Here is a 27133-nt window from a genome sequence, read left to right on the forward strand (position 1 = left end):
CTTGTCTTCAGCACAAAAATTCCCAGTCTTCACCCTGTGATTGACGGGAGCTTTTACGTACCTCACTGCGCAAGCCTGGCCTTCTTCGCTGGTTTCTTTCTATACCCCATCCTCCTCCTCTGCCTCCCCTTACCCCCGTGGTGTTCTGACCCCGTGGTGTTCTGAATCTCAAATTTCTGAATCCGGAGACATGCGGTGTCCAGTTCCCCTGCTCCGACCTGGTTGGCGCTCTGCGGCCAGGAAACGCTCCTGGAGGTGATGAGGACCAAAAGCAGAGGAGAAAGAGCCCCAGGACCTAGAGTCGCACACCGTTGTCATCAGGTCCCTCGCAGTTTGCAGACAGCATCATCCCTGCGGCAAAGGCTCCCATCCTCACAGGTCGCGGCGGGGACGCGCCGCCAACCCACGCGCACCCCGTAGTGTCACCTTTTAAATCGTAAAATAAAGGAAGAGCAGATGACGGAGAATTCACAGAGCACAGACCCAACCCGCACGCCGGGGTCCGGACCGCGACCTGGCACTGGCCCGGCTCCTGCTCCCCGGCCCCCGGCCCCGCTCCCCGCGCCCGCGCCTCGCGGCGCCCCGCACCTTTGCAGCGCCGACTCGCGCGGGGGGCGCGGGGGAGGCGCCGTCGCCATGGTGACGCGAGGCCGCGCGGGCGAGCGGTGAGTGAGGCCGGCGGGCCGCTGGCCCCGGGTCGCGGCGGGGTGGCGGGCGTCGTCTCGGGCGGCCCCCGGGCTCCGCGCCCCCCGCCCCGCGCGGCCGTGGCCCCCCGCCCCCCGCAGCCGCGGCCCCTCGCGCAGGACCCCTGGTTGGCGGCGGGGCTGCCGCGCCGCATCCCGCGGGCCGGGGTCAGCTCCTGGGCGCGCGGAGCGGGGCGCGCGGCCTCCTGGAGCCGCGGCTCGGGGTCCGAGGAGACCACAACGGGAGACTTTTTCTGTTTCTTTTTTTTTTTAAAGAAAGAATTCATTTGTCTTGAACGACCCTTCGGGGTCTACCCGCGTCACAACTTCAGACCGCCCGTCGCCTCCTGCCCCTTGGTTTTTGCGGAGCCCCGGATTCCTCCCTCCACCCCGCAGCGCCTCTCCGGGGAGGCGCGCCGGGACCTCGCCACCCGGCTGGTGCGGAAGTCCGTCCTCTTCTCCCTCCGTCGCCCTGGGCTTTGTGTCCCGCGTCTGCGGCCGCTGCTCACGTACTGGAGTCTTCCCCAGAGACTGAAGGCCTGACGGGCGACCTCCGTGATTTCCTAAGGTCGGGCCTCAGCAGTCTCAAAAGGCTGCAGAGCGTGTAGGTGGAAGGAAAAGCTGCTGCACTGGCTGCCCCCCATGCAGTCCTTGAGGCCCAGCGTTGTTGCCTCATGTCAGAAAAGTTGCCTCATTAATAATCAGGATTAAGATTTGCCGTTATGCCTTTGTAGTTCCTTCTCTGTCCCCTCCAATGCTCATATTCTCTATGAAACCTGTTATATGTAGCAGGGTTGCAATTTTGTTACATATTATTTCTTGGGTGGGCAAAGAAATTTACTTTTTCTATTACTCATCTAGTTTCTTATTCAGTATTTGGACAGAAAGAATTTAAATGTCCAATTGGTTTTAAAGTTTAGCTCAATCTACAATTGACTTCTTCAACTGGTGTTTAATTTCTTAGATTCAGATGCTTAGGTTCTTAGATAACGTCTCTGATTCTCCTTGAGATGGTGCTCTGGGTATATATATGGGTGCTGGTGATGGCTCATGAAACCAATTTGGAGAAGTGGCAGCCATATGCCGTCTCTAGGGCCACTCTCTTGGTCAGTTGGTGTTTCTTGCCTTGATGGTGCTCTTGGTTAGATACAACCTGTGGTTCATTGGTGGCTCTCAGACTGCACCAAGCTACTGCTGTGATTCCCTTCAGCCCTGGTTGGAGTGTTTTCTACACAGCCTTCCCTCAAACATTTTAGTCTCAGGACTCCACTATACTCTTAAATATTAGTGATCTCTAAGAGCTTTCCTTTTGTGGGTTCTATCTATCATCAATATTAGAGATATAGTACAAATTGGAAATTAAACTGAGAATCTTAAAAAATTATTCTTTTAAAAACAATAAATAAACTCATATGATAACATAAATTGTGCATTTCTCACAAAAAAATGACTTCTAAAAAATTAACAAGAAAGTGGCGTTGTTTTACACAAGTGCAGATGTCTTAAACTCCTGGTCTCATAGAGCACAGGGTTTTCTTTTTGCTTCTCTAGTCATTTGTTGCAATATGTTGCTTTAGTTGAAATATATAAGGAAAATTCCTTCTCATATGATATAGTTGGAAAAAGGAATATTTAGATAGTATTATCAGATAATTGTGCATGTTCTTCATTTGATTGCACCGAGACTTGAAAAGTGGTAGTTTATTAAAGCTAGTTGCAATGTGGAATCTGAAGCTCTAGCAATGAGATTTTCATACTGTGTTTCATTAAAACCTATTTCTCTGTCTTATCTTTGTGTTTTAAGCCATGAGGTCCGGCTATGTTGCCTGGGCTCATAAGATCCTCCTGCATCAGCCTCCCTAGTAGTTGGGACTATAGGTGTGTACCACCATTCCTGGCTTGTCTTATATTGGATCTTTTACCTGTTCCTTATTTTGTGACATCATGGAAAATGGTGAAGAGCAAATCACTTAGTTATATCAGTTTTCCAAATATTAGCATATGTCATGCTATAATATATTTTTTTTAGAGAGAGAAGTAGAGAGAGGTAGAGAGAGAGAGAGAGAGAGAGAGAGAGAGAGAATTTTAATATTTATTTTTTAGTTATCGGCGGGCACAATATCTTTGTTTGTATTTGGTACTGAGGATCGAACCTGGGCCGCACGCATTCCAGGCGAGCGTGCTACCGCTTGAGCCACATCCCCAGCCCTGCTATAATATTTTTTAAAAACCACTTTCATTAGTATCACCACTAATCACAGAACAATACTGGGGAACTATTATGGTCACACTAGCCAATGTATAGCCAATACAAGTTTTTTTTTGTATTAGTTGATGTTTTCCAGAACCAATACAATGTGTGTGTGTGAATAAATAAAAAAAGATTTATTAATCCCCAAATCAGAAATTTGAAATGCTTCAAAATCCAGTAAAGCCTATGCAAATATTTCAAAATACAAAAGAAAAAGAAGAAGAAAAAAGAAAAGAAAAGAAAAAAAAAAGGGACATTCTTCTGGTCCTAAGGGGTTGACCATAGACTGCAGTGGGTTGAGGGTTGTCCCTGGTCCAGTGGTCTTGAATCCCTGGGGATCCCAAGGCATTTTCAGGAAGTCTACCAGTACAACTTTTTTCATAAGAAGTGTTCACCAGTGAGACATTTCCAGCCCTTGCACATCACTCACGTGTGTTGTGGCTCTCCGAGGGTGATGGATGTCCAGTAGCATTACAGCACCGCCCGTCTCAGCCTCAGTGCAGAGCAGACTTGGTGATCCGCGTCTTCTGCTAAGCCGAATGTTAAGGAGATTTGCAAAACTGTAAAGTGGTGCCGCTCTGCTCACTGCTCTATTTGCTTTGGAAAATATAGTTGCTTTTTATAAACTATATATTTTTATGTTTACATAAAATTGGTTTAGGATGAATTAATAAGTACTTAAGGATTTTTCAGTTTTTACTTCTAACATGGTAAATATCGATAAATATAACCCACATAAACAAAAATTCCTTGGGGGTTCTCAATTTTTAAGACTGTTTAAAGCCCTGAGATCAAACAATTTGAGAACCACTTGTCCTGATCTTGTTGGTTCTGGGCTGATACGGAGATTGAGCTCTATTGAAGGGTCTACCAAAAGGAGCTTTGAGTCTTTTTTGTCTGAAGAAAAGTATTGGGAATTGCAAACCTTACTTTTAATAATTACCAAATACAGCCAGGTGTGGTGGAGCACGCCTGTAATCTCAGCGACTTGGGAGACTGAGACAGGAGGATCACAAGTCTGAGGCCAGCCTCAGCAATTTAGTGAGACCTCCTCTTGCCCTGGGTTCAATCTCCAGTACCATCTGGGAGGGAGGAAACTACTGAACATAAATACTTATCAAGAATCGTCCTACGTCTAGAAGTGACAGAAAAGAGATGGGAGGCTTCATTCCTGTTCCCAGCAATCTAAGTGGGTCGTCTTTACATACTTGAAACCACCGAATAATAGTATAAGACCGTATTTGATAAGTTGCGTGGTATAGACTCTATGTAACAGCCTTTGGAGTGCAGAGGAGAGAGGCCAGGGTGTTCCAAGAGAGCAGCCCAGGGAAGAAGGTGGTTTTATGGTTGGCCTAGATGGGATTTGGTTAGTTGGAATGGAAGAGATCAAAAGCTCTTCTAGGCCCAGTAGCAGGAGTGCCTCTGAGGTTCAAGCAGAGTTTCTGGTGTCTTTATGGTCTCATGTCTGGGCCCCGACTGGGCCAGCGAGGCATCCCAGACACTTCCTGCCTGTCTTGTCAAAGGTTTGAAAATGGAGATCTGCTGCAGAAATGTAGCAGAGGGAGGGTCACAGCTGCTAGTAACAGTGTGACCAGATCATTTAGTGTCTGTTACGGACATGTTGGAGAGCGGAGGTGGATGCCATTAAAAATTACCAGTATGTGGTACCGTCCTGGCTATGTTGGGACATTTGTCACTCAAGCGATTATCCTTTTATTATTATTATTATTATTATTTTTATTTTATTCTATTTTTTTCATCTTTCATACATTTGATTCAAGTGAGTTATGCACTTCCATTTTTACCCCAAATACAAATTGCAGAATCACATCAGTTACACATTCACAATGTTTACATAATGCCATATTAGTGACTGTTGTATTCTGCTGCCTTTCCTATCCCCTACTATCCCCCCTCCCCTCCCCTCCCATCTTCCCTCTCTACCTCATCTGTTGTTGTTCAGTTCTCTCCCTTCCCCCCCTTTCCCCTCACAACCTCATATATGTGATTTCGTATAACGATGAGGGTTTCCTTCCGTTTCCATGCAATTTCCCTTCTCTCTCCCTTTCCCTCCCATCACTCATCTCAGTTTAATGTTAATCTTTTTCTCATGCTCTTTCCCCCTGTTCAGTTCTTAGTTGCTCTCCTTAAATCAAAGAAGACATTTGGCATTTGTTTTTTAGGGATTGGCTAGCTTCACTTAGCATAATCTGCTCTAATGCCATCCATTTCCCTGCAAATTCCATGATTTTGTCATTTTTTAGTGCTGCATAATACTCCATTGTGTATAGATGCCACATTTTTTTTAATCCATTCATCTATTGAAGGGCATCTAGGTTGGTTCCACAGTCTAGCTATTGTGAATTGTGCTGCTATGATCATTGATGTGGCAGTATCCCTATAGTATGCTCTTTTAAGGTCCTCAGGGAATAGTCCGAGGAGGGCAATAGCCGGGTCAAATGGTGGTTCCATTCCCAGTCAAGCGATTATCCTTAAGCACTGCTGTTAGTTTCCTTCCTATTGGTTTCTTAGGATATTCAAGACTAATTTTTTTTCACACTGTGGATTGCAAACATTTATTAGATCAAGAAATCAATTTAGTAGGTGATACCCAGCCTTAAAAAAAATAAAACCAATATGTCACATGTAGTAAAGAGAAATATTATTTTGTTTAAAATATGTATGTAAATATACTCATTCATGCAATGTACCCAGGGCAAAACAGTAATAGCTGATGAACAATAAGTTATTTGGAGCTGGGTGCAGTAGTGTACACGTGTAATCCCAGTGACTCGGGAGGCTGAGGAAGGAGGATCACAAGTTTGAAGCCAGTCTGAGCAATTTAGCAAGATCCTGAATCAAAATAAAAATGGAAAGGGCTAGAGATGTACCTCAGTGGTAGAGCACCCATGAGCTCAATTCCCAGTACTAAGGAAAAAATAAAGCAAACCCCCCAAAAGTGACTCCATTAATAGAAGTTACATATTTGCATGTATGATTAAAACAAATAATATATACTATATTATCTAATAGAAATAATGTAAGCAATGTAAAAATAACATATTTGTATTTGGACAGGATATCTACCTCATGATCTAAATTAGTTGTGCAGACTCCAGCCATCATGCCTATAATCCAGTGAGAAGGGGTTATGCTCTCCTAGAAGTTACATCCTGCATATCTGCTTCCATATTATTGTCTACCACTTGCACCTATGACCACACCATGTTGTAAGAGAGACTGGGAGATAGTTCTATTCTACAACAAAGGCTGGTTTTAAAAAAGCCTGGTTACAAGAAAAGTAGGTGAAATTCTAATAGCTATGGAAAATGAAAAATCCCCCAAATAATGTGGTCTGAGAAAAAGGGAGTAAAATAGAAAGCCATGCAGTGACAGCTTTCATCTCCCAAGACAGATGCTTTCCTGTGCTAACTGCAGGCAGGAAGGAGGTGTCTCATCCTAGTAAAGTGATGGCCTCTGAGGGCACTGACCTTCCTTGGAGTAAATCCTCCCAGATTCGGAGCACAGACTCTGACCCAAGAGCTCAAATTCCTGAGCACTCAGACTGACCCCTTCACTGACAGATGGAACAAACCCCAGACCCTGGGTGCCCACCAGACCGCCCCTCAGGATAACCTGAGCTGATTGTGAGGTTTGTGTTCGTTCCGGTCTCACGAATTCTATCCCTGAACAAGGGGAGATTACACCCTGGGAGGACAACCAGGAGTCTGAGTCTGCGTCCCATACCAGGGGCTGCCCTTCACGGGGGCGGGGGGTGGGGAGGGCTGGAAATGAGCAGGAACCAGGGCGCTCTGGAGGGTCAGAACACAGGAGCCAATCAAATATGGTCTTACCCTATTGACAAGTTGGTTCTAATGATCAGTTCTATATCTCACTTCTCCCCAAGAGAGGCCCTTGTTTAGGCCAGTAGGTCTCTTCAGCCTTCTCTGTCAATCTTTTTCCAAGGAACTCAGCTCACTTTGATCTTTGACCTCTGCGATATCACAAAGTAGCATTTTAGTATACACTTGATGAATTTACTCATTATAGATGCACAATAAGCTTTATTGGTTGGATAGCCAAAGTATCCAATTTTATAATTGTTTTCAAGTGATTAAGTATTTTCACCCCATTTTCTAGTTGATTAAATAAGTGAATACATAAATACTGATGGGTTTGGAATCTCTATTCCTTATCATTACCATTTTTTTTTTTTTTTGTTTAGGTATTTTTGGAGTTAATGGAGCCAGAAGGACACTTAGAGTCAGAGAGTTCAGAAAAATCTGTCTTCTCACAGCCAGAAGAAGATGAAGAATCCCAACAATCAAAGGCAGCGAGCCTGGAGAACCCTCTCCGGCGGCCTGTTCTCACAGGGGATATAGAAGGCTTGCGTAGGATTTTCGAGGACCCTGAAGATCCTCATCACGACCATGCCATGGAGCTCCTCTTGGAAGAAGACATCATTGGGAGAAACCTGTTGTATGCAGCTTGCATGGCTGGGCAAAATGATGTCATTAGAGCCTTGGCAAAGTATGGTGTGAATCTGAACGAGAAAACCACTGGAGGTATTTTGTCTTTTCTCTCTCGTCAGTATTCCTTATGACTACCTAAAGATGCCAGGTACTGTCTTTAAGGTTAGATAATTTCGATGGGCCTGCTGTATACTTTACATATATGCATGCACATATGTGAACATGTGTATGGTGTATACCTGTAAATATATCGGTGTTGATATCGTGTTGCATAGTATTTTAAGAACACAGACTTCACTATTTATTATCTCTGTGGCTTAGCAAATTACCTAAGCTTTTTCATTTCTTTATTTCTTCATCTCAGAAATGAGGATAATAGTTGTATTTTTCTTATAGGGTGTTCTGAGGATTTAACTTAGCTAATAAATACAAAAATATCACTGTGCGTGGCACATAGTGACATGATATATTGTGAATGCCCAATAGTATTACTGTTTTCTTTTTGAAAATTTATTAACTTTTAGCAGTCATTATTGGATTATCTCTTTTAATTCAGTAATTTTTTTTCTGATAACAAATAAGATACATGATCTTGGTGAAAAATGAAAGAAAACAATCATCTCCAGTGAATAAGGATTATATATTCTCTCCCCACTCACATGGAACATTGAAAAAACTGATCATATGTTGAGTCATAAGGGACATCTCAGCAGTATCACAAAATCTATAGCATGCAGTCTGTGGTCTCTGGCCATCACAAAATAAACTTAGAAAATGTAACCAAAGAACCATAATTTTTGAAACAAAACACTTTAAGTAACCTGTTGGTCACGGAAGATATCATGGAAATTAAGAAATTTTTAAGTGACAATAGGATCACTGTGTATTAAAATTCTAGTTAAATGCATATATTTGACTGTAGGAAACAGTTAAGATCAATAAGAAAAGCATCTAACTCAAGAAGTTAGAAGAAAAAAAAAAAAACAAAAAAAAACCTGAGGGCTCAGCGGTGGATCGCTGGCCTGGCATGCAGAGGCCCTGGGCCCAGTCCCCAGCACAGTAATGATGACACAAAGACCAAGTGAGTAGCCAAAGGAAATGAAAGGCACGAAGCAGTAGGGGGAATAATGACACTGGAAATAAGGAGCCAAAATCTGGCTCAGTGATAATATCGATCAAGCAAGATAGAGAGAACACAATTTGTATTTGGAATTGAAAACATGGAATATGAACAGATAAAAGCCTAAGATTAAAAAAAATAATTAGAAACTATTATAACCAACTTTGTGACAATGCACTTGAAAACTTGGATGAAATGGATATATTTCCAAAAACATAAATTATCAAAATTGATTCAAGGAAAAAATAGAATTATTGACTAGATCAATGGTTATTAAAGAAATTGAATAAGCAATCTAAATCTGTCTCTTTTGCCCTTACGTTGCCACCAAATTCCAAATGTAAAGGTAAGATTTACTAATTTTTTTTTTTTTTTTGTACCAGGGATTGAACCCAGGGGTCTTAATCACTGAGCCAGATCCCCAGCCCTTTTTTTCATTTTATTTTGAGACAGGGTCTTGCTAAGTTGCTTAGGGCCTCGATAATTACTGAGGCTGGCTTTGAACTTGCATACTCCTGGCCCAGCCTCCTGAGCTGCAGGATGACAGGTGTATGTTACCATGCGTGGCTGATTGTAAACCTTTGTGATTTTGTGTAGTGATAAGGTTTGAGTCCTCTCTCTTGTCATTTGGATGTTTTCCCTATCAATGAGCTTTATACTTTCACGATGGGATGGAACACTCCTTAAGAATTTCTTATAAGGCCAGTTTAGTGGTGATGAATTCTTTCAATTTCTGCTTCTCTGATAAAGATCTTCTTTTTCGTTTCTGAAGGATAGCTTTGTTGGGTATAGAATTCTTGGCTGGCAGCTTTTCTTCTTTCAGGGCTCTGAATATATCATTCCATTCTCTCCTGTGCTGCCAGGTTTCTACTAAAAAGTCTGCTGTTAGTCTAACGGGAATTCCCTTATAAGTGACTGTTTTCTCTTTCTGACTTTAGCTTTTAACAGCTTAATTATCATGTGCCCTGAAGAGGGCCTTTTGGGGTTGAGTTCAATGGGGGTTTCTTTGCTTCATGGATCTGGATGTCCATATCCATCTGCCTTGGGAAGTGTTAAACTACTCTTTCTTTCTTTTTCAGCTACCATTTCTTTCCATGCACTTTTTATGCCTTTCTTTGTCTCTCCTGCCTCAGGGCCACCATCTTGTGACTGGTCCCTTTATTGATATCTCATAGATTCTGTGAGCTTTCCTCACTCTTCTTTGTTCTTTATTCCTTCTTCTATATTTTTCATCAAAATACGTGACTTCAAGTTCAGAAAATTATTTCTGCTTCATCTGATCTGGTTTTTTTTTTTTTTTTTTTTTGGCTTTCAGTTGTATATATATTTTTTTCATTTCATTCATTGACTATCCCAGATGCAAAATATCTGCTTGGTTCTTTTTTTATATTTATCTTTTTGTTGAACTTTTAATTCAGATCATGAGTTTCTTTCTGATTTTATTGAACTTTTTTGTCTGTATGATCTTATATTTTCTGAACTTCCTTAAGATTATTATTTTGAATTCCCTCTTGGGCACTTTATAAATTTCCTTTTCTTTGGAGTCTGTTGTTGTTGTTGTTGTTGTTGTTGTTGTTGTTGAATTTGTATGTCCTTGGCGGTGGTACTTTCCTTGCTTTTCTATGTTTCTTCTGTCTCTCACAATGGTATCCACACGTCTAGTGCAATAGTTCCTTTTTCCAGTTTAATGGGTGATTTTGTCTTTTCCCCCATAGGGAGAGGCCTTTTCTTGTGAACAGAGGGTAGGGTGTACCAGCTTTGATTGTGGATGGACCCATGGCATGGATTTGTTCAGTTGCAGTCCTGGTAGTGATGTCTGCAGTAGCATCAGTGGCCTGTGCTGTGACTGTTTGTAACCAGGGTGGTATGACACTGTATTTTGTGGGAGAGATTTGGTACGGGGCTGGCTGCTGGGCCGTTTGTGGGTGTTTGCAAATGCTGTGGGCTGTTGGCTTTATGGTGGGTGTGCTGCTGTCCACCTTGCTGCCAGGCTGGGTTTGGAGATGCAATTTAGCTAACCTGTTTGGCTAACTGGTGGACCGGATTCTTGTATGCACAGGTGCTGCACCTTGTCTGGCTGTGTTGACAGGCTCCTTGGTGTGACAGGGCTGACTTTCGGCTGGCTGTTGCATTGAGTGTGGGTGCACATGGGCCACCAGCCACGTTAGTTTCACCTTTGTGCAAATCTGCCAATTCTCTGGGGTTTGGGGTATAATGTGGGTTTGAAAATCTGGGTCTTGGACTTTCTCCCAGGCCTGTTCTTTGGCCGGGTCATGGTGCTGTGGCTGTGTGCTCGGGAGAATGACAGCCAAGTCTTGGGAATGGAGATACACTGTGGACACTAACCTCTAGGACAGGGTATCCTCTAGAAGTAGGTTGAGTTTCAGGATGGTGCCAACCATAGCAGCTTAGCTCATTCAGGGTGTCGGGGGCATTTACAGTGTGGGCTCCCTTTGTGGCAATACATCCATGTGAACTCTGGGAAGTTCTCCAAACTGTATTTGGGGCCTGTGGGGGCTGATGAGTCTCCTGTGTGATCATCTGCCGCAGCAACAGGGACTGTTGGGGGTCTCTAGCTTGAAGTCCATCTTGGCCAAATCAATCCAGAATTCAGACAGGAGAGGAGAGGCAGGTGTCTTGCTCTCCTCTGTATGGTGTTCCCTTGGGTTTTGCATCCCACAGGGATCCTGCCACTTCCTAGCTATTCTCTAGTGAACTTCCTCGGTCCCTCTGGACAGAATATACATGTTTATCTTTGTTGTGGTCTTTTTTGTGGTGGTGGATGAGTGGTAGGCTATTCTGTTCAGCCATCCTGCTAATATCCCTCTCCATTTTTTTCTATTTATGAACATAACATTCATTATTTGTTTAATTTTTATGTCACTTTGAAGTGCTACTCAGCATAAGAAAAATATTTCAAGGGAAAGAAATTAAAATTGAGAACATTTATACTATCATAGTTTCTGTGAATTAAGGAAAGACTGTGGTTATTCAGGGATAGCAGTGGAATACACTCAACCAGAATCTAGAATGCTAGAGCTCTGTTGGGGCAAAAGAAATCACCCACCAGAATTAAAAGACTTTGGGGTGAAGACTGCAGTGTATGGGTCTCTGTAAAGTGAGAAGATATGTGCCGTTTATTTGTGGATGATACTCAGAAATGAAAGAAGGAAAATCATTTTCAAGATTAGCGATGAATCATGTTTGCATTAATATCCTTTAGATATTAATTTTGGAGAGTTGGATGTTTTGATCCAGAGAGAGGAATATGAAACTGTTTTTGGTCTCAGCTCTGTGTATTGCCGGCTTTCAGACTATTTGGAAGTGGCTTGTTTTGTGACTGAGCCGAGGACAGGCCCTCGCATCAATCAGTTCATTGACATGGAGCTGTGTCTGGTCCTAGCGAGGCTTTGGTCACCAAATCCGACCCCATTGCCATTTGGTGAGTTTGTGGTTGGGCAAGAAACAGAAATGTAAACCAATGACGACATATGGTAGGATAAGGGCCAGCGGTATCTCAGGGCCGAGATTAGCCAGCTTTACCTGGGAGCGTTGGGAACGTTCAGGGAAGGTTTCACAGAGGGGAAATGTTTATGTTGAATCTTGAAGAAGGTCTAAGAGTTTACCTAGCAGTGAAGGAGAGGGGAGGGATGGGGCAGGGCAAGCAGCAGCGATCGCATGATCAGGTACTAGCGTTCCAGTATTTCTGCTATTCTGGAATGTTCACCTACCATTTTTTAAAATACTTACTTTTTTAAGTTGTAGTTGGAAAGAATATCTTTATTTTATTTTTTATATGTTTTCATGTGGTGCTGAGGATTGAACCCAGGGCCTCACACATGCTAGGGGAGCACTGTGCAGCTGAGCCATAACCCCAGCTCCTCACCTACCATTTTAAGAAACCAAAATAGTGGTCTCTAAGAAAACAGATATGATCGTATTATTTGTTGTTTTTCAAATTTATTGATTGATTGATTTCAATTGTCAGATTATATATATATATATATATTTATCATGTACAACATGAGTGTTGAAGTATGTATACACGGAGGAATGGTTAAGTCTAGTTAATTGACATTTGTATTAACTCACATTTTGTGTTAGTCCATTTTCCATTGCTGGGGCCACTGAGGAGGACGCAAGGTCAGGGTCCTAGTGCCAGAGTGATGGTCAGGCAAGCATGGGCTGAAACTCACACAAGAGCCACAGGACATACGCCAGTGTAAACACGCTTCAGGTGTGAGGGACCCTGGGTCATGGATTGGTCACGGCTTTAGGCTGTCCACCAGGGAAAGCAGTGTCCTATGAAAGGCACACCAGCCTTCTGTTCCTTGTCATTTCCTGCTGGGGCCTGGTTGCCAGTTGCTCTGCTGCTGGGGGCTCTCAAAACAGTAAATTAAAACAGTGAACTTTGATATTCAAAAACAAACAGTCTGAAAAGTCGCAAGGAAGCACCCCCTTTACAATTCATTCCTTCTGGTGGTCACCTCGGTAGGACTTAAGAAATCACTTTCTAATTTAGTAAGTCATAATTTTAGCTTTAATACAAATTATTTCTAAACCAAAGCACACACAGTTGTGGCAATTTGTGTGACGCTGTTATCAGTAGTGCTAGAGTACTTTGAATTCTATGAAAATTCCTTAACTTAGGAGATTCAGTTCTTCCAAATAGACAATTACTGGGGAAGTTATCTTCTTCAGACGCTGTGTCAGAGCTCAGGCCTCAGGCTGCCTGTGTCAGTGCCTTGTGTCCATCGTTTACGGGTTGTGTCCCTCTGACAAGTCTCTTAACTTCTCTGGACTTTAGTTTCCTTATCTGTAAGAAGAGAATTACAATAATTCTGACACCATCAAATTTTTATGAAATTAAATGAGTTCACCATATGTAAAGTACTTAGTACCTGGCCCATAGTAATTGTTTAATACTTGTGATTATGATAGTCTACTGCAAAAAATAGCCTAAAATATACAGATGTGCTTTGACTTATGTTGGGGTCATGACCAATAGACTTATTGTAAAATACCATATAAGGAGAAGGCATTTAACATATCCGACCTATTCACAGCTCATCAACACCGTACACTGGAAGAGTGCCTGGTTGCAGGCTGCCTGGGAGCTGGGGCTCACTGTTGCTTTCCAGCATCACAAGAGTATTGGATGCCCATTGCTAGCCTTGGGAAAGATCACAGATCAAAATTCCAAGTATGGTTTCCACTGAACAAATACAGCTTTCCCGCCATCTTAAAGTCAAAACATCGTGTCAAACCATCCTAAGTTGGGGACTTGTCCATAGTCTGCTGTTTGACCTGACCATCTTCATTCTGTCTGACAGGGTACACACTGCTACACTGTGCTGCAGCCTGGGGTCGTCTGGAAACTTTGAAAGCACTAGTGGAGCTGGATGTTGACATAGAAGCTTTAAACTACAACGACGAAAGAGCTCGGGATGTTGCCGCTCGGTATTCCCAGACTGAGTGTGTTGAGTTTCTGGACCTGGCAGGTGAGGAAGCTCCACAGCGGAAACGGATTGATCTGATGGACAGGGACAGTTAGCATCTTCACCCTCCATCTAGATGTTTATTGTAGGTACCTCCACAGTAACTTTTGGCAATAACATGAAATCTTCTTTTCTATTTCACTATTGGCCTAACCTATTGCACTTAGTAGGAGCTGTATGTATTGGAAATTGTGGACTTACCAGCTGATAACGATTTAACAACTTATTTTCTATAAGCCTATGCATACAACATGTTCAAGGCTGTTTTCTTACTCAGGCAAAGTAGATGATTCCTTAATTGTTTAAAAATTAGCATATTTTAATAATATGTTCAATTTCCCAGATAAAAAATTTTATATTTAAGAAAATATTTGTTTGGATAAAGTTGATCTATGGTGTTAGTAATCATAATAATAGTTACCCTGAGGGCATGGAGGATTTCTGGGATGTAGTGTCTTTTTCTTAATTTGGATGCAGGTTCTGAAAACTTATTGAGCTGTATACTTATAATTTGTGCACTTTTTTGTTTGCATATTGCAGATTTCAATACAAAGTTCAGAAAGCTACGTGCTACGGCCATATAGATATAGCTGAAAGAAGTTTTGGGAAAATATGCCCGCCTAACTTCGTATGTGTGCAAACATTGGCTTAAAAACCTAGTACTTATGGAACCCACAGCACGCATTTTGCCCTGCATTCAGGTTTTTAGCAAGCATTTATTCAATGCCCACTATTCCATATGCCAGTCTTCTTGTGGGTACAACTGGTTCCCGCCTCTGGATATTTGTTGGATAAACACAGCCAACGGTTACGTAACTACAGCAGGAAGATCGTGTCGAGGGCAGAGCAGGTAGTCCATGCCATGGGGCCGTCGGAGAGGATGAGGTCAACCTATTGGGACTGAGCTGGGCCTTGGGGGATGGGTGGGATTTGAAGGCACAATAAAAGGGAAGGAGCATGAGCAAAGACGACTGGGAATGAAGGTGGCATGTGGGGGTCCGGGGGAAGGTCGCTTTACTGGAGCAGCAGGTCATAGTTGGCACAGGTAAGCTGTAGCACAGGTAGAATAACGGAAGGGGTAACTACATGGTCTCTGGAGTCTCCACCCGAAACCTCTGTGACCTTGGACAAGTTACTTCAGTTCTCTATACCTCAGTTTCCCTTTCTGAAAAAGGGGCAGTGGCAGTGTTTTCTTGAGGGTTTGAGAGTGAAATGAGGTGGTGCAGAGCACCGAGCACAATACCTGTCATGTGGTCAACGCTTGGAAAATGCTGCTGCCGCAGCCGCAGCCAGAGCATACCCTGAGTGCCAGGCCCAGCTGCTCTCATTAGGTTCTGGGAGCACGTTAGTGAGTATGGATTCTGTCTTAGTTGAAGGGAAATCCAGACATCTTTGGAAAATTTCAGCAATAATTGTGGCCAAAAAAAAAAAAAAAAATGGTTGAGGCTCCTAAAGAACCTTAGATAAGTTCCTCTCAACAGATTCCTTTGCAATCTCCATATTTGACTGAGCTACATTTGCATGTGTGCGTGTTTAGTGTCCTCTGGCTCCTCCTCCTCCTCCTCCTCCTCCTCCTCCTGCACTTTTCTTCCTCTTTAATTCGCGGTGCTTAACTTTCTTAGAGGAAGAATGGTGGGACACCTGCTTCAGGTACTTGGTCATCATTGACGTGGTGGCCAGCAGTCTGCAGAGTATTTGGTCAATGTCATAGATGGATGGGCTTTCTAGAGCATTGCCAGATTTATCTAAGGAGGCTTGCTTTTTCAGCTGAAAGGAGAGAAGCGAATGACATAGATTGCATCTTAGTTTGAATTTAATTCATGTTCTGAACATATAAGCTTAAATTCTATTAAAATACACAATCCATTATTTACGTAAAAGAAAACTTACTCCAGAAGAAAAGTATAAGTGCAGAAGAAATGCTCATTTATATACACACGGTATCGGACTAGCATGACCTCGATCACTGTCAGCCAACGTGTAACTAGTGCTGTCTGTGTTAGAGCACTCTGCTGGGAGGAATTATTTCAATATTAGCAGAATGTTTTCCTTCCTAAACATGCAAGACCATAAAATCAAAGGCATTTTTAAAATAGGGTAACACTTGTAGATGTCTAAGTTTTCCTGAAGATCAGGGGGTTTTCTGGCTGGTGTCTGTTGTCTGGGCTTGGTCAGTGAGTCTTTAAGATTGTCTCAAACTGTGGTGTCATCTGCTGGCAAAGTAGTGAATTAGTTAAGGAGCTCTGTTCCCCAGAAAGCCATCCTAACATTAGAAATGAGTTTACAGTCCATTTTAAAAGTACATGCCGACTTTCTTACTTAGCTTTTTAGATAGATCACTGTCATGCAAGAGATCTGTTGTTCCAGACCCTTGGTTTTACAGGGCAGCCGGGGAGGAGCGAACAGAGCCCAGACAGACGGTGTCCCTTTCTGCACATTCCTCCCACGGTGACACCCTGAGTTTCTGCTGTGCTTTGAGACTTGAAACAGAAGGGCTGGGCCAGGTGATTTTAAGGCCCTTCTATTCATTACACACTTGTCGAGCACCTGGTATCAGCAAGTCACTCTGCAGGATGCTGGGGAGGAGCGGGAGGGGCAGGTGGCAAAAAGGAATAACCCTTCTTCACAGAAATGGCTGATCTTATGTTCTAAACTCTGAGATGCTGTGACTGTTACCATTTACATCATGAATTCACCTTTTTTTGGTGTTTCTTCCATTTTATCCACAGATAATGCCCAGATAAGACGGACAGGATTACAATGAGAGCTTGTGCTATGATATAAGTGAGGTGCAAACAACTCTGAAGTAGATCCATGTTAGCGAAGCTGCAGCACAGTCTGTCCAGGGGGTAGGGTAGGCAGTGAGCGGGAGAAGGCTTAACTTTCAGATAGTGCACTTCTTCTGGAAAAATCTCCCATCCAACCTTTGTCCAGATTGTTCCATCACAAATGCAGACACTCTCCCTGAAGAAGCAGGTAAGCAACAGAAAAAGAACCAGGGATACTCCTCCATTAGACGCCATTCTTTCTCACTTGGGAGAAAAATTTGTAGCTAAAAAATTGATCAAAGACAGAGCAGAATGTGCCCTGAGTATTGGTTAATAGGATGCTTCAGTTGAAGCATTTCAGAAAATCTTGTTGGTCAGCAAAATACAGTGGGCAAGATGCAGCAATGGTCACTGTGCCACTGTTGGTCAGTCACGGTGATACCAGGGAAAAGCTTGGTGATGCAGGGGTAAGCTCGGTGATGTCATAAAGAAGGGCTCTGGAACTGAGAGGTGTCACCTGACCAATCCCCTGAGGTTTCTTAGAACTACCTCTTGTTGCTTTTGGCTGGAATGGTTTGAGCTTCTTCAATTTTCTTAAAGATGAAGAATTTACTAATATTTTGCTGATTAGTAAATTCAACAACAATGTCAATATATTAATAAAATCTCCTTGAAATGAGTCCCTCATATTCCCCTGGTGCTGTCAGGCTGTGGGTAAGGGGCAAGGGAGATGGCATGGCATGTGGATAGAGATAAGGTGGCAAGGAAGTGGGCATGTGACAAAATGGTGGCCTTCAGTCCTTGCCTTTATGGAGCGAACGGTCTATAAGTAAGAGGAAAACCAAGATGATTTCAGAGACAGAGTAAACTATAACAGGCAGCATTGAGGAAGCCATGAGCTCTACCTGGGAAAATCAGGAAATTTCACAAGAGTGTTACTTGAGGGGGCCTTGAAGAATGAGTAGAATTTTGGTGGGTGGCCAGGCAGAGAGGACATCTCAGAATTACCAGGAAATAAATGTATTTATTTATTTATTGCAGTACTGGGGATTGAGCCCAGGCATTCTGTACTAAAATGTGAAAGGAAAGAGATAAACTGAGGGAACAACTATTAAGCACAAAGGAAACAGGGCTTGATGGTTTGGGAAATTCCCAGCCAATCCAGATTGCAAAAGGTACTGCTGTCATTTGGCAAAGGCCTGTGTTGAAGGCTTGGTTCCCAGCTTGGTGCTATTGGGAATTGGTGGAAACTTAAGGGTGGGGACTAATGGGAGAGCTTGGGTCACTGGAGTGTACCCTCGTAGGTGGTAGCAGGGCCACAGCCCCTTCTTCTCTGCGTGTTTGCTCCTGGCCACAAGGTAAATGGCTTTGCTCCACCCATTCCTTGCTGCCTAAGTGACTGTGGCCTGAAGCCTTTGGAACTGCGAGCCAAGCCAGACAAGCCAAGCTGAGATATTTGACTATCTCAGCTCTCTTATTATGTAACAGAATGCTGACTAACACAGGTTTTGAACTTAAGAAAGCCACTGTCAAGAAGTATGTTTGAGAATAGGAGTGTGAATTGTGGATCCTCCCAGCCATCTCTGCAGAAGTCAGGGGTAGAAATGAGATTCTCCATGAAACATCTGTGGAGGAGTCTCATCTCATAGACTGAATCTCTAAGACATACTGGGAGACTCACAGGTTTTTGAAAATGTTACACCAGGAGAAACTCCAGCTAAGACAAAGGGGCAAAGAGAGGACAAAGAAATAAAGTTTCTGTTCTCCCAAAATTCTAAATAAATAGACTAATAGAGGTATTTAGCAGCAAGCACATGCAATTTTTGTGAAAAAGGAAGGATTAGTGAGTGGGTAGAACCTCAGGCCCAGAGGGCAGTCTTAAATCACAGAGGATTATCCCCATGCCTTAAAACCAAGTGGAATTTTCCCTGTGCATTTCAAAATTGCTTGGGATTGGTGATGCCTTTCTTCCCTCTCTCTGCTCATTTCTGAACCGCAGTGTCTATGCCTTATTCTCTGCCCATCCCCCCTTACAGTTTGGAAGAAGGTAACTAGTTTTCTAGTTTGACAGGTCCACAGACGGAGAGGAGTTCTGCCTTAGGATAGATCATACAAATCTCACCCATACTTTGTTTCGATGATTTGGAGTCTAGGGTTTGAGAGTTTTGAGTTGTGCTATTTAGATAAGGATTGGGATAGAGTTGATGTTGTAATCATTTATAGGGATGTTGGATGGACGGGAATGTATTTTGGATGTGGGATAGATGTGACTTCTGAGGGAGCAAGAGGGAAGGCTCAATGATGGGTACCACAGATATCCAGGGCCTAATCCCTGGAGTTTGTGGCTACAGCCTCCTCTGGAGGAGGGGGTTTTGCAGTTAAGAATCTTAAAATGGGCAGATTATCCTGGATTATACAGGAGGGATTGAAATCTAATCATGGTGGCCTTATAACTGAAAGGCAGAGGGAGATTGACATAGAAGAGAAAGTAATTTGACGGTGGAAGTTGGGGTCAAGTGGTGTAACTGAAGACAGATTAAGGGGTCACAAGCCAACAGGTTGGCTTTAGACCAGTGGAACCAAGCTCCGGTTGCTGCCTCTAGAAGTATAAGGGGAAGAGTCTGTGTCACTTCATGCCACCCAATATGTGGTGGTTTTATGTAGCAGCCACAGAAGACGGACCCATCAGCATTTAAATTAATCTGGGACTAATCTAATTTACAGTGTTCAGTAGTTTCAGCTGAGAATATGATAAATCCTTGATTTATTTGACTCTTTTATTTATCTCACAAAGAAATATAACTTTATTTAAACAGGTCTTGCAAATGCTGTGATAACATTGCTATGGGCACTATAGTGAATGTAGCTTTTTTTTTTTTTTTTAAGAGAAAAGCTAGTTTTGAATTTTTGTGGGGGGGATCTAGAGGAGTAAAGCAAGTGACAGAAATATTTTTTTGTTGTTACTTTTGCCAGAAGAGAAATTTTAATAGATATATTCTCTTTGGAATCAGTTTTATGTTTTATATTTCTTTTGTTTTTCAAAAAACTTAGCATAATTTTAGGAACATACTGAGTGCTCCAAAAACCACAACAAATATTGGACACACAATTTTTACAAAATTAAGATAAGTAATATACTTTATGAAAAGTTGTGTGTGTATATATAATATATAATATATATTATATACACACACACACACACACACACACACACATTTGGTCAGTTAAGCATATATACATATGTGTACACATATGTGTACACATATGTATATATGCTTAACTGACCAAATGTGTGTGTGTGTGTGTGTGTGTGTGTGTATATATATATATATTTTTTTTTTCTGTACTGGTGATTGAACCCAGAGGTACTACTAAGCCACATCCCAGCCCTTTTTATTTTGAGATAGGATCTCACTAAATTCTCCAGGCTCTCAGCCTCCCAATTAGCTGGGAATCCAGGTGTGTACCATCACTCCCTGCTCTTATTGTCTTTCAGATGCAAGGTTGGCTCTGAAAAAATACATGACAAAGGTTACTTTAACAATTACGGACCCAGAAAAGGGACCAGGGAAGCTTCTTAAGGAAGACAAGGTACAGTACTGTGATTGTTTCTTGTTCTGAAAATTCTGAGAATTTTGCCTCACATCTTAATTCACACACTAATGCTGTAGAGACCTGGAGGGAGGGAGGGAGGGAGGGAGGGAGGAGGGTGAAGGGAAAGGGGAAAGAAGGCGGAGAGAAGCCTCCTTCGCTTCCTACCTTCATAAACTGGGGACAAGGGACAGACTGAACAAAATGGAATGAAGTCGTGTTGAACAGTGACACAGAGATGTGCTAAATATCACCCCTGACAGCTTGGATGAAAGTCAGAAATGTTATGTTGAGTAGAAACCACTCACCACAGACCACAGATATTTATAAAGGAATGCCTACATATGGGGGCAAAACTTTTTTTTTTTTTTGAAGCAAACAAAAGGATGAGCTAAGATGGTGTTTCTCTCCCGGGGTGGGGGGCGGGAAGCAAAGCTGGGCTTGTCCTACTGGTAGGGCCCTGTTCTGGTGCAGCCTTGCGGTCCAGTGATGTTCATTTCATTATTTTCCTTCAAAACTTAGATGTACATCATACATTTTAACATATATGCATATGCACATATACATTACATATTTTTTAGTGCATCAAATTTTCCATAATGGGGAAAAAAGATACATAGATAGGAAGGTAGCTAACTGCTAACCAGCCTGCCACCTTGCTATATTTAAGTACTGTCTGTGAACTAGTTTATTGATTTGGATGTGTATTAAATATCAGAAATACATTTTGGTTTCAAATTATCTCATGTATTTCTGTGCAGGATGCTCTGACATAATTTATTTAATTTTCTCTGACACAATTTATATGAAAAAGAACTAGCCATTGCTAAGAAGACATCAGCAATTCTGAGAACTTGATAAGTTACACATTGCACTTGAATCTTATAAAACACTCTACAGAATCTCTTGTGAAACAAACAACATTAAGGAAAAATTCTATTGGAATAGCTTCTGGAGCTATTAGATCTGCAAAACAAAACTTTCTTGGCACAAAGGAATAGTGCTTTGTTAGCAATTAGAAAAGTCAGTTTATCAATTTTTTAAAATTTAGTTATCTGAGTTACAAAATGTGTACTCAGAAATCACTAGAAAAAAATGAAACAACTAAAACACTTGCTTCAATTTCCAGTCTTTTACCATGTGGATCTCATAATAATTTTGTGCTAATTTCATCATATTTTTTTCTTCACTTATAAAAACATATGCATGTCCATATATAATAGGGCTCCATAAGGGATATATATATATATATATATTTTTTTTTTTATAAAAATGCGATCATTGGGGCTGCAGTTGTGGCTCAGTGGTAGAGCGCTTGACTTGCACATGAGAGTCACTGGGTTTGATCCTCAGCACCACATAAAAATAAATAAATAAAATAAACATATTGTGTATAAAAAATGTTTTATAACATGGGATCATACTAGTCATATTATTCTATAATTTGCTTTTCCTCCTCTTAATAATATCCGCCCCCCCCCCCTTTTTTTAGGTAGAGGGGATTGAATCCAGGGGCATTCTACCAGTGAAACCCATCCCCAGCGCTCAAGGTCTCCCTAAGTTGCTGAGGCTGGCCTGGAACTTGCCATCTCCTGCCTCAGTCTCCCTACTAGTTGGGCTTACAGGAGTGTGAGGTCATGCTGGGCTCCTAATAATGTCTCATGAAACCTTTCTAAATCCACTTCTGCATCTGCTGCTACTTTATAGTATGGACAGGAGACATCACACACTTATTGAGTTCCCTGTATTATTACAAACCAAAGTGCAATGAACATTTTTCTCTATTTTCACTTTTTAATTGAATTCTTTGTCACATTGTTCATATTTATGAGGTATGGCATGATAAATATCTTAAGTCAGACATCAAAAGTTTGCTGCATTGTGCAGTGAGGTGGTTTTTACAATGCATGTCGAGAGGTTTCCGGTGAGGCGGAGCTTTTCTTGAATGTCATGAACTTCCTCCCCGAGTGAACCATTGGAGAGATCAGCTCCTTTTCTAGCCTTTGCAAACCACTTCTCTTTGTCACAGGGCTTAAAGAAAATAGAGAATTAGGGAGAGAGCACAGGGCTTCTTGTCTCTTGGTGGTGAGTTTCATTAACTCCTATCCCACGATGTGAGAGCTGCACTGTTCAGCTCAGCAGCCACAAGCCACATGTTGCTGTTTAAATTTGAATGATTTAAAATTAAACAAAATTTAAAATCCATTTCCTCAGTCATACTAGTCACATTTCTAGGCTCAACAGCTAGACATCTTTAATGGCTACTGCACCAGCCGACGCAGACGCAGAACCACAGGCCTGGATTGTGCTAGTTTGGGGAGACTATGGGGGGGCTGTAGCTCCAAGGTAGAACACAGTGAGGACCCCAGCTCGAGCAAGAGCCTGGTTCCATCCCGGGTACTTCAGGGAAAAAAAGAAAGACGCCTAGAGATACTGTAGAGTTTGATTTTCACAAATAGGTGGAAAATACAGTCTCTATTTCTATCCCTAGAACATTGTCCTCGGTGCGTGTCGGGCAAAAAACGAGTGGCTGGAAACCCACCCGGACGCGTCCGTTGATGAGCTTTTTGAGCAGAAACAACTATTGGAAGATATCGTGACTCCCATCCTTGTAAAAATGACTATGCCACGTAAGTTTGAGGTGAAAGGTGATGCTGACTGTCAAGAAGGATGGAATTAGGTTCAGTGTTGTTATTTCTGAGATGCTGTGATTTTAACAACCCGGTACGTAGTCATTAACTTTGTTACCAGCACTGATCCATGGCACAGTATCATGATGATCCCTGGTATCATTATGAATAAAACTACTAATAACAACTGAATTCTTTATATAGGAAATGCCTAATAATAATATTGATATGACTATCATCTGTCATTAAGTTTTATGTGATTACTATGCCTTTGATTTTGGCCAGTGATTTCCAAATGTGTAAGGGAGAGGGGTAACAGAATTTAAAATTTTAATTATGTATTGGAGGAAAATCTTCTGTGGGAATACCATGCTCAAGAGTGGGAAGGTGGGTGTACGGGTCTTGGTGGAGGCATACCTGAGATTCTTGCAATAACAGCTTTATTGAGATACAATTCTCTTACCATAAAAGTCAACTTTTTGAAGGGTCCAGTTCAGTGGTTTTCAGTATAGTCAAAAAGCTATATAATTATCACTACTCTCTAATTTTAGTACAAATTTTACTACCCGCAAAAGAAACCCTGTACCGTTGGCAGACTCTTCCCATCCCTCCCTCCCAAGCCCTGGCAACCACTAATCCACTGTCCATATCTCTGGATTTGTCTGTTCTGAACATCTCATAAATAGAAACAAACTATGTGTTGCCTTTTGTGGCTGACATCTGTCACTTAGTGTGTTTTTTAGGTTCATTCACGTTGGGACATGTGTCAGTACTTCTTTCCTTTTTATAACTGAAAACATTCTGTATATGGATACAAATTTAATCCATTCATCAGTTGATGGACATTTAAGTTTCCACTCTTTTTTTTTTTTTTTAAATAATGCTGCTGTGGGCTTTTATGTATGAATTTTTGTGTGGGCACACATTTTCAGTTTTCTCTGGTATATAAATAGAGGTGGACTTGCTGGGTCACGTGGTAGCTGTGTCTGAGCTTTTGAGGAGCTGCCAAACTGTTCCATTTTACATCCCCACTAGCAGTCTACGAGGATTCCAATTTCTCCATCTTGGTCTTTTTGTACATTTTAAACATCTTGAGGAGTGGTATCTTACCATAGTTTTGATTTGCATTTTCCTAATTACTAATTATCTTTTGTGTGTTTATTGGCCATTTGTATATTTTCTCTGGAGAAATGTTTAATTCTTCATCATTTTAAAGTTGGTTTGTCTTTTTTTTTTTTAGCATATAATTGTTTTATACCCTTTATTTTATTTATTTACTTTTATGTGGTGCTAAGGATAGAACTCAGGGCCTCGCACATGCAAGGCAAGTGCTCTACCACTGAGCCACAACGCCAGCTCCTGTCTTTTTATTATTATTATTTTTTTGTTGTTGTTGATACTGAGGATTGAACCCAGGGGTGCTTTACCACTAAGTTACATCCCCAGTCCTTTTTATTATTTATTCTGAGACAGGGCCTTGCTAAGTTGTTGACTGGCCTCAAACTTGCAATTCTCTTGCCTGAGCTTCCCAAGTAGCTGGGGTTGCAGGCATAAGCCACCGCAGTTGGCTTTTTATTATTTAGTGTAAGAGTTCTTCATATATTTTGGATACAAACCCCTTATCAGAAGTATGATTCTGATATCTTCTCCAATTCTGAGGATTATCTTTTCATTTTCTTAACTATATCTTTTAAAGCATGAAAGATCTTAATTTTGTGAAGTGTAATTTATCTATTTTTTCTTTTGCTGGTTTCAGCATCATATCTAAAAATCTGTTGCCTAATCCATGGTTACCAAGATTTAATTCTACTTTTTCTTCTAAGAGTTTTTAGTTTTAGTTTCACATTTAGTTCTGTGAGCCATCTTGTGTGGGTTTTTCTTTTGTTAATGGTGTGAGATGGGGTTTCATTCTTTTACCTTTTTATGTTTATCAAAAGTTGTGGATTTGAACAGGTCAGGACCCTGCACCTCCTCTAGGTGGTGCGGCAGATATTTCTTACTGTCATTAATTGACACCTAGTTAGCATTCAGGTAGCACTGTCCTTGGGACCCTGGAGGGAGACAGAGGCTTTGGAATGTCCCCTAGGTTGTAGGTAACACACATACACCTGAAAAAAGTGAAGTAAGTGCTATATGTATTCAGAGAAGCCAAAGCTGGAGAGAAAGCATCACGGAGCAAGAGGAATTGTCCCCTTGAAGCCAGGGTGGAGGGATATGAAGAGACTTCCAGAATGGAAGCCCAGCAAGGAGGAAAGCTCTAGAGGGGAGCAGAGGGGAGTCCATGCCCAGCTGCTCCGTGTCATCCCTCCAGGACAACAGGAGACAAGGCTGCAGCGTTCACTCTTGATCATTTTATTAAAACTGCTGTAGGAAGGGGCTGGGGCTGGGGCTCAGTAGTAGAGGGCTCTCCTAGCAAGTGTGAGGCCCTGGGTTCAATCCTCAGCACCACATAAAAATAAATAAAATAAAGGTATTGTGTCCATCTACAGGGAAAAACAAATAAATATTTAAAAAAGTAACTGCTGTAGGAAGCTTAGATGTTTGGGCTTTATTTTCTGGGCAGTGGAGTGCTGTTAAATAGGCTTTGGTGTAAAGAGAAAGGAATTAAATAGGGGAGAATATAGTACAGAGACTAGTACAGCCCAGGAGTGGGCGTTTAGACCTCAATTGCTAGCTGTTCCAAACCCTCCCCTGCAGTAGGATCACCTCTCTCCCCTGGTGTGCATCCCCCAAGGAGCACGTCCGTGTCATAGAATGTTGGATCTTGATGGGTCCCCTACATGGTCTTCATTGTACTTGAAGAAACGGAGACAAGAGAGGTTCACAGTGTATGCAGAATGACTAGTCAACCGCTAAACTGGGGAGGCTAATGCCAGTGATGTGGGAAATGTGACTCCCTGCTTTGCATATTTGAAAAACAAAGGAGGAGAGAGTATTCAGTTGAGATACCAGCCAGGACCTAGTGACTTCCTCTTTGCTCATTTTTAAGAAACTGGCTTCATCTGTTTTCTGCCACAGCTAATTAAATGTAATTTTAAAATCTGCTTCCTTTCAGGTCAAGTGAAAAGTGGCAAATCTGTAACCTAAGCGTGGTCAGAAGAGAAGTCAAGCTCATGCTTTCTACGGAACATACATTTTATCTCCAGTATCAAAGATAAATCTATGGATGCCACTTGAGTCAAGTAACTGGATATGGGGTTTTATAAAAATGCTCGAGTACAAACTCAGTCATCCTTGCTTTATTCCCCTGTGGGGCCTGCTGACTGCAGACTCTGGCCTCGCCCCTCTCCTGCAAGCTCAACTCCAGGGCTTTCAAAGGCTCCTTCAGGAACTCACTGGGTAGAAATCATTCACGAAGACATATGGAGGCTTTGAAAACCACTTAGAAAACTTAATAATTTTCTGTATAACTGAAACAAGAAATTTTTATCAACTGGGGAATTCCATCTAAAAAAGATAGTTATTTCCAGAGAGGGGGGGGAATATTCTCCTTCTCTCAGAAGGAAATCTTAGCGTGGTATGGTGGTGCATGCCTGTAATCCCAGTAGCTCAGAGGCTGAGGCAAGAGGATTGAAAGTTCAAAGCTAGTCTCAGCAACTTAGTGAGGCCCTAAAACAACTTAGAGACACCCTGTCTCTAAATAAAATACTTTTTTAAAAAGGGCTGAGGATCTGGCCCAGTGGTTAAGCAACCCCCTGGGTTTAATCCTCAGGTACCAAAAGAAAAAAAAAAAAATCTATGGAAAGACATTTTTGAGCAAGGAAATAGTAATTGTTTGGATCAGGGTCCTTTAGTATTACTTTTTATTTACAAATTAAAATTTACCTGTAAGGTGAGATATAGTCTCTGAGTAAAATCCCTGTTTATCTTTAACTTCTTTGTATTTTTAGATTAATAAACACACATCTGTGTAGTTTTATATTTAGAAGCGCTCCATATTCTGTAGGTTTGGCAGCATAGAGAAAATGGAATGCCATACCAGTATCCCTCCTGTTCTGTTTTATATTTTCTAGATTTTAACTGTTTTATATTTTCTAGATTTTATATTTTCTAGATTTCATACTTGGTTTCCCATTGGAGATTGGAAAATCTTTTCTTTTTTTCTTAGTGTATTCAATGA

At 41.8% G+C, this 27133-nt stretch overlaps 2 protein-coding genes across 3 annotated transcripts; one reads left to right on the forward strand and one right to left on the reverse strand.

Moving 5' to 3' along the window:
- Positions 1-639: 639 nt before the first annotated feature.
- Positions 640-26869, forward strand: Ankrd45 (ankyrin repeat domain 45). Of its 2 annotated transcripts, none has more exons than XM_076831444.2 (6): positions 640-665; positions 7160-7499; positions 13860-14027; positions 20289-20383; positions 22875-23013; positions 26069-26869. In XM_076831444.2, exons 2-6 carry the CDS (start codon positions 7175-7177, stop codon positions 26098-26100), a joined length of 759 nt encoding a protein of 252 aa, XP_076687559.1. In that variant the 5' UTR covers positions 640-665; positions 7160-7174; the 3' UTR covers positions 26101-26869. The 2 variants fall into 2 exon arrangements, with proteins under 2 accessions (XP_076687559.1, XP_076687558.1); XM_076831443.2 differs by lacking the exon at positions 640-665 and adding an exon at positions 1013-1251.
- Positions 15558-17047, reverse strand: Tex50 (testis expressed 50). Its single transcript, XM_076832132.1, has 2 exons — positions 16721-17047; positions 15558-15791 (listed from the first exon to the last, which is right to left on the reverse strand). Exons 1-2 carry the CDS (start codon positions 17045-17047, stop codon positions 15558-15560), a joined length of 561 nt encoding a protein of 186 aa, XP_076688247.1.
- Positions 26870-27133: the final 264 nt, after the last annotated feature.

The sequence above is a fragment of the Callospermophilus lateralis genome, chromosome 13, assembly GCF_048772815.1.
Source record: "Callospermophilus lateralis isolate mCalLat2 chromosome 13, mCalLat2.hap1, whole genome shotgun sequence".
Taxonomy (NCBI): Eukaryota; Metazoa; Chordata; class Mammalia; order Rodentia; family Sciuridae; genus Callospermophilus; species Callospermophilus lateralis.